The sequence below is a fragment of the Hyla sarda genome, chromosome 4 (assembly GCF_029499605.1).
Source record: "Hyla sarda isolate aHylSar1 chromosome 4, aHylSar1.hap1, whole genome shotgun sequence".
Lineage (NCBI taxonomy): Eukaryota > Metazoa > Chordata > Amphibia > Anura > Hylidae > Hyla > Hyla sarda.
The window spans coordinates 227,038,143-227,055,428 of NC_079192.1; the positions used below are offsets into that span (position 1 = coordinate 227,038,143).

Below are 17,286 nucleotides of genomic sequence, written 5' to 3' on the forward strand. Positions count from 1 at the left end.
CCACAGTGATAGTCCCTCCCTAGACAAGTGTGGGGTGTAACTGTCAAAATAATAAAATACAATAATACAGACACAGGTCAAGGCACAGTAGGGAGCAGACAAACTAACAGAAGCAAAACTAACACGCACACACAATAAGTCGATGTCCACTATCTGTGTCAAAACCAGGAGCTGTCAAAGTACAAAATCGCTAATGCCAAAGAGAAGTCGAGAAGATAAGCCAAAAGTCACAGATGCCGGGTAAACAAGAATAAACAGGGTAAATCGCTAGCTACTGGAGTTGGACTCTTTCACAGGCATTGAATGAGAGCAAACTGCCAGGTTAAATAGGCAACCCCGCAGGTGCTCTCATCAAAAGATCAGCTGACCAGCCAGACAGCTAAGCGTAACCCGGCAACAAAAACAAAACAAAGAACCCCCGCTTTTAACACTATAGGTTCTGAGAATCACATCCCAGAAAAAACATATAACAAAAAGTGATCAAAAACCCAGAACTGCACAAACTACAGTTCATGGTGCAAAAAATAAACCCTAACCCAGCTCTGTAGGTGGAAAAATAAAAAATGATCCATGCTTGGTAATATTGGAATCGTACTGACCCATAGAAAAAACACAGCATGGCAGTTTTACAATATTGTGAACAGTAAAAGATTACTTCCCCATAAAATTGCTCAGTTCCATATTTTTTTAACTTTTGCTCTACATATCATTTTTTGGGGTTTGTAATATATTATATGATAAAGGGGTGCTCCAGTTTTTTCTATGAAGATGCCCAGAGTGCTTTCTTGAAAAAAAAAACACATAAAAACAAAAGAAACACTATACTTGATTCCTATGCTCTTCTGCTGCCTTTCATTTTGGGGCTCCTGGTCTCTGTACCATACTTCCTGGTACTGGGGGCCAATCAATGGCTGAGGCAGGACACTGCTGTGGGCAGTGATTGGCTGAGAGGCACTCTGACGAATTTACACCCAGCACCATGAAATTGATGGTGGAGACTGGGAGCCGCAATGGGGGAGCACAGGGCAGAAGTATAGTCTTTTTTTTTGCCGTGGGGAGTGTATTAACACTGTGGCCAGATAGTTTATTGTCCACTACACAGTATTGTAGAGTCAGTAGCTCTGGTTATGAATAGAGATGAGCAAACTTACAGTAAATTCGATTCGTCACGAACTTCTCGGCTCGGCAGTTGATGACTTTTCCTGCATAAATTAGTTCAGCTTTCCGGTGCTCCAGTGGGCTGGAAAAGGTGGATACAGTCCTAAGAGACTCTTTCCTAGGACTGTATCCACCTTTTCCATCCCACCGGAGAACCTGAAGGCTGAACTAATTTACGCAGGAAAAGTCATCAACTGCCGAGCCGAGAAGTTTGTGACAAATCAAATTTACTGTAAGTTCGCTCATCTCTAGTTATGAAACTTTATTTTCGACTGTTTTTTCTATTGGCTTCTCTATAAATAATGTGGGAAAATACATGTAAAAATAAATCTATGAAATCCATTCCTTTATGTGTTTTATTAGTGGAAGTTTTTCTTTTGGGCACTTTCATACAATTCCTATATATGTTACATACATAGGATAGTTTACTTACATAGGATCTACACCCTCTAGAATGAGACTCCATTAGTAAATGAGGATCCTTTCTCACATCCAGGGTTCCTATCACAAAGGGGTTAACAATTTCTCCATTAAGAAATGAGGATCTATTCTCACATAGTGTCCTTATCACATAGGGGTTTACAATTCTCTAAGGATATATTACGTGACAACCAACAACATGGCGCCGCGTACAGTGCTGTGTAAGCAGACAACCCTTTCCACGACATTTAGCGGACTGCTTTACGTCACACCGACTACACGGACCTTTAAGTGCTGGCAAAACTTTGTTGACTTCCGCAGTGCTAAGCATCGGCACTTGTGATTGGTCAGCTATCAGCAGCCTGTCAAGTCTGCCAATGGCGATGCCGCTTGTTGCTGGTTCAAACATGGCGGCACCCTGTCACAGTGGATAGGGTTTTCCCGTTTAATAAATCAACCGCTCGCGATTCGTCTTGTAATCCCCGCGAGCCGGTAATGTGGGGAGAAAATGTCGAGCGACACCGGGAGAAAGCAGTTCTGGAAGAGGAACGCAGCTAAAATGCCGGGAAGGTGCGTGTGAACGGGGAGCTGTCGGTGTATAGGGCTGTAGTGATTCCGTCATACCCCTTCACTGCCAGCACCGGGGAAACCTTCATGACGTCACTCTGCGCTGCTTACATTAGGGGCTGGGCTGTGGATATGGAGCAGGCAGGGAGCCGGAGCCTATATGAGTCCTGTATTATTCTCCATAGACCTTGTAGCTGTGTTTTATCACACCCATAACCTGATCCCATAACCTGATCCCATACAGTCCATCCTTCACTCTTCCATGTTATACAGGTGTCACATTGATGGTGTCCCCAGGATGTAATGTAGTGATCCCATAGCCTGATCCCATACAGTCCATCCTTCACTCTTCCATGTTATACAGGTGTCACATTGATGGTGATCCCATAGCCTCATCCCATACAGTCCATCCTTCGCTCTTCCATGTTATACAGGTGTCACATTGATGGTGTCCCCAGGATGTAATGTAGTGATCCCATAGCCTGATCCCATACAGTCCATCCTTCACTCTTCCATGTTATACAGGTGTCACATTGATGGTGTCCCCGGGATGTAATGTAGTGATCTTCCATGTTATACAGGTGTCACATTGATGGTGTCCCCAGGATGTAATGTAGTGATCCCATAGCCTGATCCCATACAGTCCATCCTTCACTCTTCCATGTTATACAGGTGTCACATTGATGGTGTCCCCATGATGTAATGTAGTGATCCCATAACCTGATCCCATAGCCTGATCCCATACAATCCATCCTTCACTCTTCCATGTTATACAGGTGTCACTTTGATGGTGTCTACAAGATGTAATGTAGTGATCCCATAGGAATCCATACAGTCCATCCTTGGCACTTCCATGTTATTCAAGCGTCATATTGATGGCGTCTCAAGGATGTAATGTTGTGAGCCCGGTTATAGTCATGGAGATTAGAGGCTGCTCCATTGCCTGCTCTATAGCAGTGTTTCCCAACTAGGGTGCCTTCAGCTGTTGCAAAACTACACCTCCCAGCATGCCCGGACAGCCATATCCCCTCCCTTCGCCTTCATGGTTGAACACATGTATGTTTTTTTCAACCGTACTATGTAACTATAGCTTCCATTCAGTAAAAGTTATCAGAGACCACAAACAGAACAATGCATGACTTACCCTGTTCTGACATAAGGGAAATAAGTCCCGTATACACAGTACAGAGAAGACAGCTGTCAATCACCAACCTGTGGGTGGGGACGGTTCCTGACGAATATCAAAGGCTACTGACTGAAGACTTGTGCACAGCTTTATTTTCCTGACAAGAATAGGGGATGAGTTGTTAAAAGGGCACTGTCAGATTCAAAAACTTTTTGTATGTTGTACATCTTGGCAAAACCTAACCCTTTCTAATATACTTCATAAGAAAATTGTATTTCCTTTTTATAGAAATCATGGCTTTATCCAAACTGAAGCACCGGCATAGACAAAGCCCAGTAAGTGAGGGTGGGCTAGCATCCTCTTTGTCTGATAGGACAGGAGAGAGGGAGAGAGCACAGAGGAGTGCTATCAGACGGGAGAGGGCACAGAGGAGGGCTATCAGACGGGAGAGGGCACAGAGGAGGGCTATCAGACGGGAGAGGGCACAGAGGAGGGCTATCAGACGGGAGAGGGCACAGAGGAGGGCTATCAGACGGGAGAGGGCACAGAGGAGGGCTATCAGACGGGAGAGGGCACAGAGGAGGGCTATCGGACGGGAGAGGGCACAGAGGAGGGCTATCGGACGGGAGAGGGCACAGAGGAGGGCTATCGGACGGGAGAGGGCACAGAGGAGGGCTATCGGACGGGAGAGGGCACAGAGGAGGGCTATCGGACGGGAGAGGGCACAGAGGAGGGCTATCGGACGGGAGAGGGCACAGAGGAGGGCTATCGGACGGGAGAGGGCACAGAGGAGGGCTATCGGACGGGAGAGGGCACAGAGGAGGGCTATCGGACGGGAGAGGGCACAGAGGAGGGCTATCGGACGGGAGAGGGCACAGAGGAGGGCTATCGGACGGGAGAGGGCACAGAGGAGGGCTATCGGACGGGAGAGGGCACAGAGGAGGGCTATCGGACGGGAGAGGGCACAGAGGAGGGCTATCGGACGGGAGAGGGCACAGAGGAGGGCTATCGGACGGGAGAGGGCACAGAGGAGGGCTATCGGACGGGAGAGGGCACAGAGGAGGGCTATCGGACGGGAGAGGGCACAGAGGAGGGCTATCGGACGGGAGAGGGCACAGAGGAGGGCTATCGGACGGGAGAGGGCACAGAGGAGGGCTATCGGACGGGAGAGGGCACAGAGGAGGGCTATCGGACGGGAGAGGGCACAGAGGAGGGCTATCGGACGGGAGAGGGCACAGAGGAGGGCTATCGGACGGGAGAGGGCACAGAGGAGGGCTATCGGACGGGAGAGGGCACAGAGGAGGGCTATCGGACGGGAGAGGGCACAGAGGAGGGCTATCGGACGGGAGAGGGCACAGAGGAGGGCTATCGGACGGGAGAGGGCACAGAGGAGGGCTATCGGACGGGAGAGGGCACAGAGGAGGGCTATCGGACGGGAGAGGGCACAGAGGAGGGCTATCGGACGGGAGAGGGCACAGAGGAGGGCTATCGGACGGGAGAGGGCACAGAGGAGGGCTATCGGACGGGAGAGGGCACAGAGGAGGGCTATCGGACGGGAGAGGGCACAGAGGAGGGCTATGAGACGGGAGAGGGCACAGAGGAGGGCTATGAGACGGGAGAGGGCACAGAGGAGGGCTATGGGACGGGAGAGGGCACAGAGGAGGGCTATGGGACGGGAGAGGGCACAGAGGAGGGCTATGGGACGGGAGAGGGCACAGAGGAGGGCTATGGGACGGGAGAGGGCACAGAGGAGGGCTATGGGACGGGAGAGGGCACAGAGGAGGGCTATGGGACGGGAGAGGGCACAGAGGAGGGCTATGGGACGGGAGAGGGCACAGAGGAGGGCTATGGGACGGGAGAGGGCACAGAGGAGGGCTATGGGACGGGAGAGGGCACAGAGGAGGGCTATGGGACGGGAGAGGGCACAGAGGAGGGCTATGGGACGGGAGAGGGCACAGAGGAGGGCTATCGGACGGGAGAGGGCACAGAGGAGGGCTATCGGACGGGAGAGGGCACAGAGGAGGGCTAGCCCACCATCACTTACTGGACTTTGTCTATGACTTGGATAAAGCCATGATTTTATAAGCCATGATTTCTATGAAAAGAAAATATTTTTTATGAAGTATATTAGAAAGGTTAATGTTTTGCCAAGATGTACAACATATAAAAAGTTTTTGAATCTGACAGTACCCATTTAAATTTTGAATTTCTCCTTTAAGCCTTCCAGTACTTAATAGCTGCTATATGCTCCAGAGGAAGTTGTGTAGTTCTCTCCAGTCTGACAACAGTGCTCTCTTCTGACACCTCTGTCCCTTCACAACTTCCTTTGGATAGGGGATAAGATGTATTATGGCCGGAGTACCCCTTTAACACTTTATAGTTTTAGCAAGGCAATCTTCGTTTTCACTCTGCTATAATTGAGCCTCTCGGGGTCCCCTCGATGGTGCGCAGCTATTTCTTATTCTCTACATTTCAGCGGACAGGCCAGGGTTCAGCTGATGCCAGCAGTTCTCACACATGAATATAAGCACCTAAAAAGTTTCAATTAGATGAAATAAAAAAAGAATTAGGGTGCTAAAAAGTAGGGCTGCACGATATATCGCAAAAGCAATCGAATCACGATTTTAGCTTTTTGCGATATAGCGATACGGCCCACGGGAAAACTTGCTCGGGCCAGCTCGGGCCAGCTCCCATGTGCTGCTTTGGGTGGGGGCCGGCCAGAGCAGGTAAAAACAAATGTAAATACTAAAAGTCAGTGTTTCCAAACCAGGGTGCCTCCAGTTGTTGTAAAACTACAACTCCCAGCATGCCCGGACCGGAAAGGCTGTCCGGGCATGCTGGCAGTAGTAGTTTCACAACAGCTGGAAGAACCCTGGTTGAAAAACACTGAGCTAAGTATAAGGGCGCAGGGAGAAAAATAAAAAATAAACCTTCTGCTCACCTACTCCTGGTCCCTGCTGTCCGGTGTCTCCCCTTTACCATACAAGCAGTAGGACCTTTCCCTTTTCAGCCAGTCACTGGCCATAGCGGTGTCACGTGACCAGCCAGTGATTGGCTAATGGGGAAAGGTTTTTTCGGCTGCAAACACACTGGGTTTCCCGGATCCGGTGGGAGATTTGAAAACCGCATGTGTCAGGGGGAGCGGGGAATGTGACAGGGGGGTGAGATGTGATATGGGGGGAGAATGTGACATAGGGGGAAAATATGATGGGAGAAGATGTGACCATGAGGGGAGAATGTGAGAGGGGGGAGATGTGAAATGGGCGGTAGGCATAAAATGAGTGGATAGTTGTAAAATGGAGGAGATTGGACCTGAAATGGCGGGATTTCACCATTTATTTATTATATCACATGGCATATCGAAATTGCAATATTTTGGCCCATAATCGCAATTACACATTTTTTTTTTTCCATATCTTGCAGCCCTACTGAAAAGCTGAATTGAACACATAACATAGATTAATACCATTGAAAATCATGCATCATGTGGAAGATGAAGGTTTTGGTCATGGTAGATGGTTTACAACATACAGTACTATAGATAGCACGGAGAGTGGGGGGTTAATAAAGCTTGGTGCCATGTGAACAGAAAGGAAAAGAGCAACAGCATCATAGCAAAGAAGGTTATATGGAAAAAAAGAGCCCTTGAACAAAGCAGTGAACTGCTGCTGTTAAGGTTCAAAGGAAATACAGCATAGAAGGGGTTATACTAGAAATGCAGTCCTGGTTTAAGCGGTGATGTTAATGATGAAAGCCAACACAAGGGACAATTTCTCAGAATGTTGAGTAGTCAAACATAAAAGGAAACCTTCATTTTACCTTTCAGAACAGTGTGGACCCTCTGGAGGAGATGGACAGGCTAACATTGCGTGCATACTGTTATTATTATTGCTCTCTCCTGCACATATGCCACGCACCCGCTTCCTAAATTTAGTCTCAGTCTATCTGCACTTAGTTACTGAACAGGCAGTGATCTGTAGTTTGCAGGTAAGTAAGGCTATGTTTACATGCCGGAATTTCTGTTCGGAATTCTGCACAGAGTTCCACTGAATTCAACGGGATTCTGCTGAGCTGTGCACACGACGGAATTTCCGCGTCCTCAGAAAGAATGACCTGTTTATTCTTTCTACAGACTCCGCACGAAATGCATAACATCTAAGAGACGTTCACAGTCTCCGGAATCTTCGCATGGAGTTTTTCCGTGCTGACATTCCGCAGTGTGAACATAGCCTTAGACACCAAGTTACCGAGATATAGAATTTTTTTTTCTCAGGTAAGGAGTCATTTTGGGAAATGAAGTGATTCACAAATATGTTAGAGATCACATATGCTATCAGGGGGAGGGATCCACAGTAACTTTAATTTTTCTTTCTTTGCATAGGAGCCTATGGATGACCTATATCACTGTATAGTATGTGGAGGGGGGGCATACATTATATGTTGTAAACACAGCCTAGGCAAGGTAAAGTAAAGGTACTCAACAATATGTGTAGATATACCATATATACTTATACTCGAGTATAAGCCGTTCCGAATATAAGCCGAGGCCCCTAATTTCACCCCAAAAACCCAGGAAAAGTTATTGACTCGACTATAAGCCTAGGGTAGGAAATACATCATCCCCCCATGTCATCATCCAGACCCCCGTCATTATCACCCCGATCATTATCACCCCTGTTATCATCACCCTGTCATTATCACCCCTGTCAATATCCCCCTCGTCATCATCACCCCCCTTCATCATCACCGCCTGTCAATTCCTTCTCAGTGGTCTTCAACCTGCAGACCTCCAGATGTTGCAAAACTACAATTCCCAGCATGCCCGGACAGCCATCGGGATTTTGGAGAGAACATTTTTCTGAAATAGTTTTTGGGGGGCATGTTGCATTTAGGAAGCCCCTAGGGTGTAAAAACAGCAACAACAAAAAACCACATGGCATACTATTTTGGAAACTAGACCCCTTGGGGAATGTAACATGGGATAAAGTGAGCCTTAATACCCACAGGTGTTTCAGCTGCCGGGGTCCTCTTCCCGCACCCGATCACGTCCTCCGGAAGAGGGGCAGAGCAGGTTGCCGGAGTGACACCCGCAGCAGGTGCCCCGGCTCCCCTCCAGCTAGTGGTGGGGGGCCGGGATTTGACAGGACGTACTCAAACGTCCTGAGTCCTTAAGGGGTTAGGAGAGGTGAGTAGAAAACAAAGGGGTCTGGATGATGACGAAGGCCCGGGGATTGAAAGGCGGAGATGGATGGCCGGGACCATCCCTTCACAGCTAAAGCCAGAAACGTTTTGTTGGTCACTCGAGCATAAGCCTAGGGGGGCGTTTTCAGCACGAAAAATCATGCTGAAAAACTCTGCTTATACTCGAGTATATACGGTAAATAGAGATGAGCGAACTTACAGTAAATTCGATTCTTCACAAACTTCTCGGCTCGGCAGTTGATGACTTATCCTGCATAAATTAGTTCAGCTTTCAGGTGCTCCCGTGGGCTGGAAAAGGTGGATACAGTCCTAGGAGACTCTTTCCTAGGAATGTATCCACCTTTTCCAGCCCACCGGAGCACCTGAAAGCTGAACTAATTTATGCAGGATAAGTCATCAACTGCTGAGCCGAAAAGTTCGTGACAAATCAAATTTACTGTAAGTTCGCTCATCTCTAACGGTAAACTGTAAAATTACCCCTAAAAATTCTCTTAAGATATTCGCTCCAGTGTAAATGAAGTTGTGTGTAAATTGAGCTTTTAAGTTTTTATATTTTTTTAATTTTTAATTCTTTGTGACATTTTTGTTTTTATGTTTTTCCCTATATATCAGTATTCAGCATGTTTATGGAGCACAACATCCACCTTTTGATCCACTGCTGCATGGAACGTAAGTAGATGTTTTTTCTTGTTGGTGATTTCATATTCTCTTCTATTAAAAAGAGAATAAAAGGCAATGGGACAGCTTTTAGCACTGCTTTTATGTATTACACACAGTTGACCCACATGTTTGTTTTCTTTTCCTTTCTTCTCTCTGACTGTTGATGTCATAATAAAAAGTTGGGTGATTTTGAAAGAATTTTTTGTTTAGCTTGTCTGTCTACTCTTTGTAAAGGAGAAGTCATTGATAAATGGCATGCTATACTGTACAGATTTGATACAATACGGTATGTCTTCTCTTTGTGAAAATGAAATTCCAGTGGTTAAAGTATGTGTTGATGCTGATAGAAACAGTTGTTTATTTAAGACTTTTTGATATCCATATTTTGGTCCCATGCCAGATATGAACATAAAATATTGGTCGTAAGTGATTTATCGTTAGGCTACAGGTTTTCTGCAGCAGAAAATGTGCCAAGGTTGAAGTGTATCCAACTGAAAGGGGGGATATAATGAGTTGTACTGCTTTCCTCTTCCAATTAAATTTACTTCTGCCTTTGGCCCTTTTTCTGCTCCAGAAAATCTGCAGTGTACCTGTAACGTGACTTCTTAATAGAGATTAGCGAAGTTACAGTAATTTGATTCGTCACGAACTTCTCGGCTCGGCAGTTGCCGACTTTAGCCTGCATAAATTAGTTCAGGTTTCAGGTGCTCCGGTGGGCTGGAAAAGGTCGATACAGTCCTAGGAAAGAGTCTCCAGCCCACCGGAGCACCTGAAAGCTGCACTCATTTATGCAGGATAAAGTCAGCAACTGCCGAGCCGAGAAGTTTGTGATGAATCGAATCACTGTAACTTCGCTCATCTCTAGTTCCAAAACTTAAGTTTTGTTTCACTGGACATTTACTTTATCTCCTATCCGCAGGATAGGGGATAAGTGTCTGATCAAAAGGGTTCAACCCCTTAAAACCCCCCCTGCTATTTCCCGTACGGGCCCCTGGCATTGCTTCTGACATGCTTGGTATAAAACTTGCATTAGCATAGCCAGGGCAGTGCAGGTGTCCCAGTTGTCAGACCCTCGCGATCAGACACTTATCCCCTGTCCTTCCCATAGGGGATACATTTTTCTTTTCACTGGGCATCTTTTTTAAAGAAGAAAATGTGCTAGAGGAGAATTAGGCTGCCGGCTGGGGGACGGGAAATCCATTCCCTTTAATAAGTGACTCCGGTTGGCTCATTTCTGCCCCGTATCTGGTTATGTGACCGGACCTAAAACCGTGGTATGCCGCGGTTTTAGGACCGGTCAGAAAACTGGATACGGGGCAAAAATGAGCCGACCGGAGTCACTATCTGACTCCAGTCAGCTCATTGAAATGAATGAGATACGGTCCGGGTCTGGCTGGGATACGGGAGCCCCCAGTTTTCACTCCCCCCAGCCGGATCCAATTCCCATAAGCTCAAAACGTGATGTGAATGCAGCCTTAGAGAGGGAAGCACAGGCATGACCTTCCATAGCTAATGGCAAAACATTAGCCAAATCGAGGATAGGAGTGAGCAGGCAGACAAAGCTTTATGAATATTCATTAGCTGGGCAGATGGAGGATGAAGCAGGGGTATGACCGCTGGATTCACGATCCGTTTAAAAACCTCCTTGTTGAAAGGGAGGCTTGCATGGCTAAGGGTGCATGCACACCACGTTTTTGCTATTCAGTTCCCATATCAGGTTTTTGATGAAAAACGGATTCCTCAAAATCTGACTAAACTGTATCAAAAAGTGTGGGCAAATTTTAACCCATATACGATTGAAAACCGTATATTGTTTGAAAAATGATGTCCGTTTGCATCCGGTTTTTAAGAAAAAAAGTATACGTTTTTAACTTTTCACTCCATTTTGAATAAAGTTTCTCTTGTTTGATTGAAATTCCAAGAAAAAAACAGTGAAAAGTCAAAAACCGTATGGTGAAAACCGTATGGAACCGTACGCACATACAGTTCTGTACGGTTCCCATTGACTTACATAAAAAAAAAAAAAAATTAAATAAAGAAATAAAAAATACGGTTTTCTATATGGTTCCATATGGTTTTTAACTTGAAACCGGGTACGGGAACTGTATAGCAAAAACGTTGTGTGCATGCACCCTATGAAGGGTTGCCACTTGAAATGCAAAAAGAGTCTCAAAATTATTTGATTGAATGTAGCGTGCTGCTGCAACCGTCTATTTAAAAAAAAAATTTTTGTATATGTTTCACTTGCCACAGTGGTATGCATGTATATATTTTTTTTTTGTGTGTGCTTCTTGCATAGCAAAGGTATGTTTAATATTGTCATTTCACCTATCTGACAGTATCTGTTGCTTATGACATAAATATGAACTGACTGATTTACTTTAACCCCTCCCTAAAGGACAATGGATGTATATTTACAACCATTGCCTGCTCCCGTTATGTGAAGCGCACTCAGGAGCTGAGCACACTTCATACCCGGTGGGTCCCGGTAGCTATCAGCAACCAGTTGGGTAGCTATCGCCAGTCGGGCAGAAGTTCAGTATTAACCCCTTCAGGACCAAGCCCATTTTGGCCTTAAGGACCAGAGCGTTTTTTGCACATCTGACCACTGTCACTTTAAACATTAATAACTCTGGAATGCTTTTAGTTATCATTCTGATTCCGAGATTGTTTTTTCGTGACATATTCTACTTTAACATGGTGGTAAATTTTTGTGGTAACTTGCATCCTTTCCTTGTGAAAAATCCTAAAATTTTATGAAAAATTTGAAAATTTTGCATTTTTCTAACGTTGAAGCTCTCTGCTTGTAAGGAAAATGTATATTACAAATAAAAAAAATTTTTATTCACATATACAATATGTCTACTTTATGTCTGCATCATAAAAGTGACGAGTTTTTACTTTTGAAAGACACCAGAGGGCTTCAAAGTTCAGCAGCAATTTTCCAATTTTTCACAAAATTTTCAAACTCACAATTTTTCAGGGACCAGTTCAGGTTTGAAGTGGATTTGAAAGGTCTTCATATTAGAAATACCCCACAAAAGACCCCATTATAAAAACTGCACCCCCCAAAGTATTCAAAATGACATTCAGTCATCATTTTAACCCTTTAGGTGTTTCACAGGAATAGAAGCAAAGTGAAGGAGAAAATTCACAATCTTAATTTTTTACACTCGCATGTTCTTGTAGACCCAATTTTTGAATTTTTACAAGGGGTAAAAATAGAAAATGTATACTTATATTTGTAGCCGATTTCTCTCGAGTAAGCACATACCTCATATGTCTATGTAAAGTGTTTGGCGGGCGCAGTAGAGGGCTCAGAAGGGAAAGAGCGATAAGGGGATTTTGGAGAGTACGTTTTTCTGAAATGGTTTTTGGGGGGCATGTTGCATTTAGGAAGCCGCTATGGTGCCAGAACAGCAAAAAACCCTCACATGGCATACCATTTTGGAAACTAGACCCCTTGAGGAACATAACAAGGAATAAAGTGAGCCTTAATACCCCACAGGTGTTTCACTACTTTTGCATATGTAAAAAAAAAAAAAAATTTTCACTAAAATGTGTGTTTCCCCCAAAATTTCACATTTTTCCAAGGGTTAATAGCAGGAAATACCCCCCAATATTTGTAACCCCTTCTCTTCTGAGTATGGAGGTACCCCATAAGTTTACCTGAAGTGCACTATGGGCGAACTACAATGCTCAGAAGAGAAGGAGTCATATTTGGCTTTTTGAGAGCAAATTTTGCTCGGGGGGCATGTTGCATTTAGGAAGCCCCTATGGTGCCAGAACAGCAAAAAAAAAACACATGGCATACCATTTTGGAAACTAGACCCCTTGAGGAATGTAATAAGGAATAAAGTGAGCCTTATTACCCCACAGGTGTTTCACGACTTTTGCATATGTAAAAAAAAAAAAAAAAATTTCCACTAAAATGTTTGTTTCCCCCCAAATTTCAAATTTTTGCAAGGGTTAATAGCAGAAAATACCCCCCAAAATTTGTAACCCCATCTCTTCTGAGTATGGAGGTACCCCATAAGTTGACCTGAAGTGCACTATGGGCGAACTACAATGCTCAGAAGAGAAGGAGTCATATTTGGCTTTTTGAGAGCAAATTTTGCTAGGGGAGCATGTCGCATTTAGGAAGCCCCTAAGGTGCCAGAACAGCAAAAAAAAAAAAAAACACATGGCATACCATTTTGGAAACTAGACCCCTTGAGAAATGAAACAAGGGGTACAGTGAGCATTTGCCCCCCACTGGTGTCTGACAGATCTTTGGAACAGTGGGCTGTACAAGTTTTCATTTTCACGGACCACTGTTCCAAAGATCCGTCAGACACCTGTGGGGGGTAAATTCTCACTGCACCCCTCATTACATTCCGTGAGGGGTGTCGTTTCCGAAATGGGGTCACATGTGGGGTTTTGTTTTTTTTGCGTTTGTCAAAACCGCTGTAACAATCAGCCACCACTGTGCAAATCACCTCCAATGTACATGGTGCGCTCTCCCTTCTGGGCCTTGTTGTGCGCCCCCAGAGCACTTTGCGCTCACATATGGGGTATCTCTGTAGTCGGGAGAAAATGTAAAGTATAGGGCAACATCAGCATGTTAGTGTAAAAAATTAAATTTTTTTACACTAACATTCTGGTGTAGACCCCAACTTTTCCTTTTCATGAAGGGTTAAATAAGAAAAAGCCCCCCAAACCTTGTAACGCAATTTCTCCCGAGTACAGCGATACCCCATATGTGGCCCTAAATTGTTGCCCTGAAATACGAAATACTGGGAGTTGTTGTTTTTCAACAGCTGGAGGCTCTGCTTTGGAAACAGTGGTGTACCGGACGTTCTTATTGGGGGAGGGGGGCTGTGTAGGGGTATGTGTATATATAGTGTTTTTAACTTTTTATTTTATTTTGTGTTAGTGTAGTGTAGTGTTTTTAGGGTACAGTCACATGGGCGGGGGATTACAGCGAGTTTCCCAGCGCAAAATTTGCTGCATCTCAAGATGCGAGAAACCCACTGTAAAAGCCTCGCCCATGTGAATGTACCCTGTACATTCACAGGGGGGGTGCACCAGCTGTTGCAAAACCACAACTCCCAGCATGCACTAACAGACTCATTATAGTATTGCAACAGCTGGAGGCACACAGGTTAGGAAACACTGAGTTAGAAACAGACAATGTTTCCCAACCAGTGTGTCTCCAGTTGTTGCAAAACTACAACTCCCAGCATGCCCAGACAGCTGAAGGGCATGCTGGGAGTTGTAGTTCGGCAACATCTGAAGGGCCAGATGTTGCTGAACTAAAACTCCCAGCATGCCTGCACAGTCAGTGCATACTGGGAGTTGTATTTTTGCAACAGCTGGAAGAGCACAGATTGGAGACCATTATACAATGGTCTCCAAACTGGGGCCCTCCAGATGTTGCAAAACTACAACTCCCAGCATGCCCAGACAGCCAAAGGCTGTCTAGGCATGCTGGGAGTTGTAGTTTTCAGACTCCTAGAAGCAGCAGTGAAGATCTTCACTGCTGCTTCTGAGGACTACATACTTACCTGCCGGTCCCGTCGCTGCTCGTCCACGTGGCCGGTCCTGCCGCTGCTCCTCGGTCCCGCCAGGTAAGGCCGCCGGTCCCCTGGTGTTCCCCCCCCTATGCCGCAGGTCCCTGCGAGCCCCTGCAGCCATCGTCCCCCGTTCTGCCCGACTTCCAGGGGCGGGCAGTGCGGGGGATCTGAACTTTCACCCCAGATCACTGTGATTGGTCCACAGGGACCAATCACAGTGATCGCTGACCAGGACCATCAATGGATGGTCCTGGGGGGTGAAGCAGAAGTTGTCCCCTGCTGGAAACAGCGGGACTTCTGCCAGTTAACCCTTGCGATGCTGCGCATCGCCGGGTTAACTGAATGGCATATATAAACGCCGGGATGCGCGAACGCACTGCACAACCCGGCGTTTATATATGCCATTCTGCGGGAAGGGGTTAACCCTTTAGACTCTGTAAAGTTGATTGCGTCATTTAAAACTGGAGAACAATTATCCTGGCTAGCTCAGTGGGCTGTTCAGGTCTGCCACGGTGAAATCCCATAGTCACGAACAGCAGAGTGGATAGCAAGATAGCCCTTACCTGCCTCCTCAACTTCCAACGAGTGCTTCGATGCTTCAGTCAGCCATGGTAGGCTGGAACAGTTGAGCACCGATATCACTGATCAGTGCTATGCTATGGCATAGCGTTGTTCAGTGTATGCAATCTAAAAATTGTGTATAAAAAAATAATAATATATATATATATATATATATATATATATATATATATATATATATAGTTAATAAATGTGATTTAACCCCTTTACTAATAAAAGTTTGAATCACCCCCTTTTTCCAATGAAAAAAATGTAAACAAAAATAAACATGTGATACCCCCGTGTGCGTAAATGTCGGAACTAAAATGTTAATGTTAATTAAACCGCATGGTCAATGGTGTACACGTAAAAAAAATGAAATAAAAATCCAGAATTGTGTATTTTTGATCACTTTGTATACACTAAAAAAAAGTATAAAAAGCGATCAAAAAGTCCCATCAAAACAAAAATTGTATAGATAAAAACTACAGATCATGACACTAAAAATGAGCCCTCACACATCCCTGTATACGGAAAAATAGAAAAGTTATAGGGGTCGGAAGATGACAATTTTAAACATGCTAATTTTCATACAAAAAGTTATAATTTTTTTTTAAGTAAAACAAAATCAAACCTATATAAGTTGGGAATCCTTGTAATCATATGGACCTACAGAATAAAGATAAGGTGTACTTTTATCAAAAAGGGCACTGCGTAGAATCGGAAGCCCCCAAAAGTTACAAAATGGGAAAAAATATATATATTTTGTCCCACAAATATTACTATTTCGCTGTAGATTTTGTGTTTTAATAATTGATGTAATACCCCCTTAAGGACTAAGCGTTTTTCCGTTTTTGCATTTACATTTTTTCCTCATCACATTCTAAAAATCATAACGCTTTCAATTTTGCACATAAAATTCCATATGATGGCTTATTTTTTGCACCACCAATTCTACTTTGCAGTGACATTAGTCATTTTAGCCAAAAATTTACAGCGAAACGGAAAAAAAATTAATTGTGCGACAAAATTGAAGAAAAAATGTCATTTTGTAACTTTTGGGGGCTTCCGTTTCTACGCAGTGCATTTTTCGGTAAAAATGACACTTCATCTTAATTCTGTAGGTCCATACGGTTAAAATGATACCCTACCTATATAGGTTGGATATTGTCGCACTTCGGAAAAAAATCATAACTACATGCAGGAAAATTTATATGTAAAAAATTTTCATCTTCTAATCTTCTAACCCCTATAACTTTTTTATTTTTCAGCGTATGGGCCGGTATGAGGACTCATTTTTTGCGCCGTGTTCTGAAGTTTTTATCGGTACCATTTTTGTATTGATCTGACTTTTTGATCTCTTTTTATAAATTTTTTCATGATATAAAAAGTGACCAAAAATACGCAATTTTGGACTTTGGAATTTTTGGGCGCGTACGCCATTGACCATGCAATTTAATTAATTATATATTTTTATAGTTCGGACATTTGTGCATGCGGCGATACTACATGTGTTTATTTTTATTCACACAGTTTTTTTTTTTTTTTTTTATGGTAAAAGTGGGGTGATTCAAACTTTTATTAGGGAAGGGGTAAAATGACCTTTGTTAACTTTTTTTTTTTTGCAGTACTATAGCTCCCATAGGGAGCTATAGCACTGCACACACTGATCTCTTATGCTGATCCCTGCAAAGCCATAGCTTTGCATGGATCAGTGAGATAGGGGCTCGATTGCTCAAGCCTGTAGCTTAGGCTTGGAGCAATCAAACCCCAATCGGAGGCCGCAGAGACAGGTAAGGAGACCTCCGCTTGCGTCCTAGCTGATCGGAACATCGCGATTTTATCGCGATGTACCAATCAGCCCGACTGAGCCGGGAAGTGTTTACTTTCACTTTCAGAAAGTGAATAGGGTTAATAGCGCGCGGCACCTATTGTTGTGCCACGCGCTATTAACCCTATTCACTTTCTGTTAGTCGAGGGTCCCGGCTATGAATAGCAGCCGGGACCGACCCGTTTTTTTAAACACTGGGACCGGGCTCA

General features: G+C 44.6%; 1 protein-coding gene across 5 annotated transcripts in view; it reads left to right on the top strand.

Moving 5' to 3' along the window:
• The first annotated feature begins 1,930 nt into the window (after positions 1 to 1,930).
• TBC1D22A (TBC1 domain family member 22A) overlaps positions 1,931 to 17,286 on the top strand; it is a 576,359-nt gene continuing 561,003 nt past the window's right edge. For all 5 annotated transcript variants that reach the window (XM_056573700.1, XM_056573701.1, XM_056573702.1 and 2 more), the window contains exons 1-2: positions 1,931 to 2,148; positions 9,086 to 9,142. In XM_056573700.1, the coding sequence (XP_056429675.1) occupies positions 2,087 to 2,148; positions 9,086 to 9,142 (119 nt within the window). In that variant the 5' untranslated portion in view covers positions 1,931 to 2,086. The remainder of the gene's footprint in view (positions 2,149 to 9,085; positions 9,143 to 17,286) is intronic.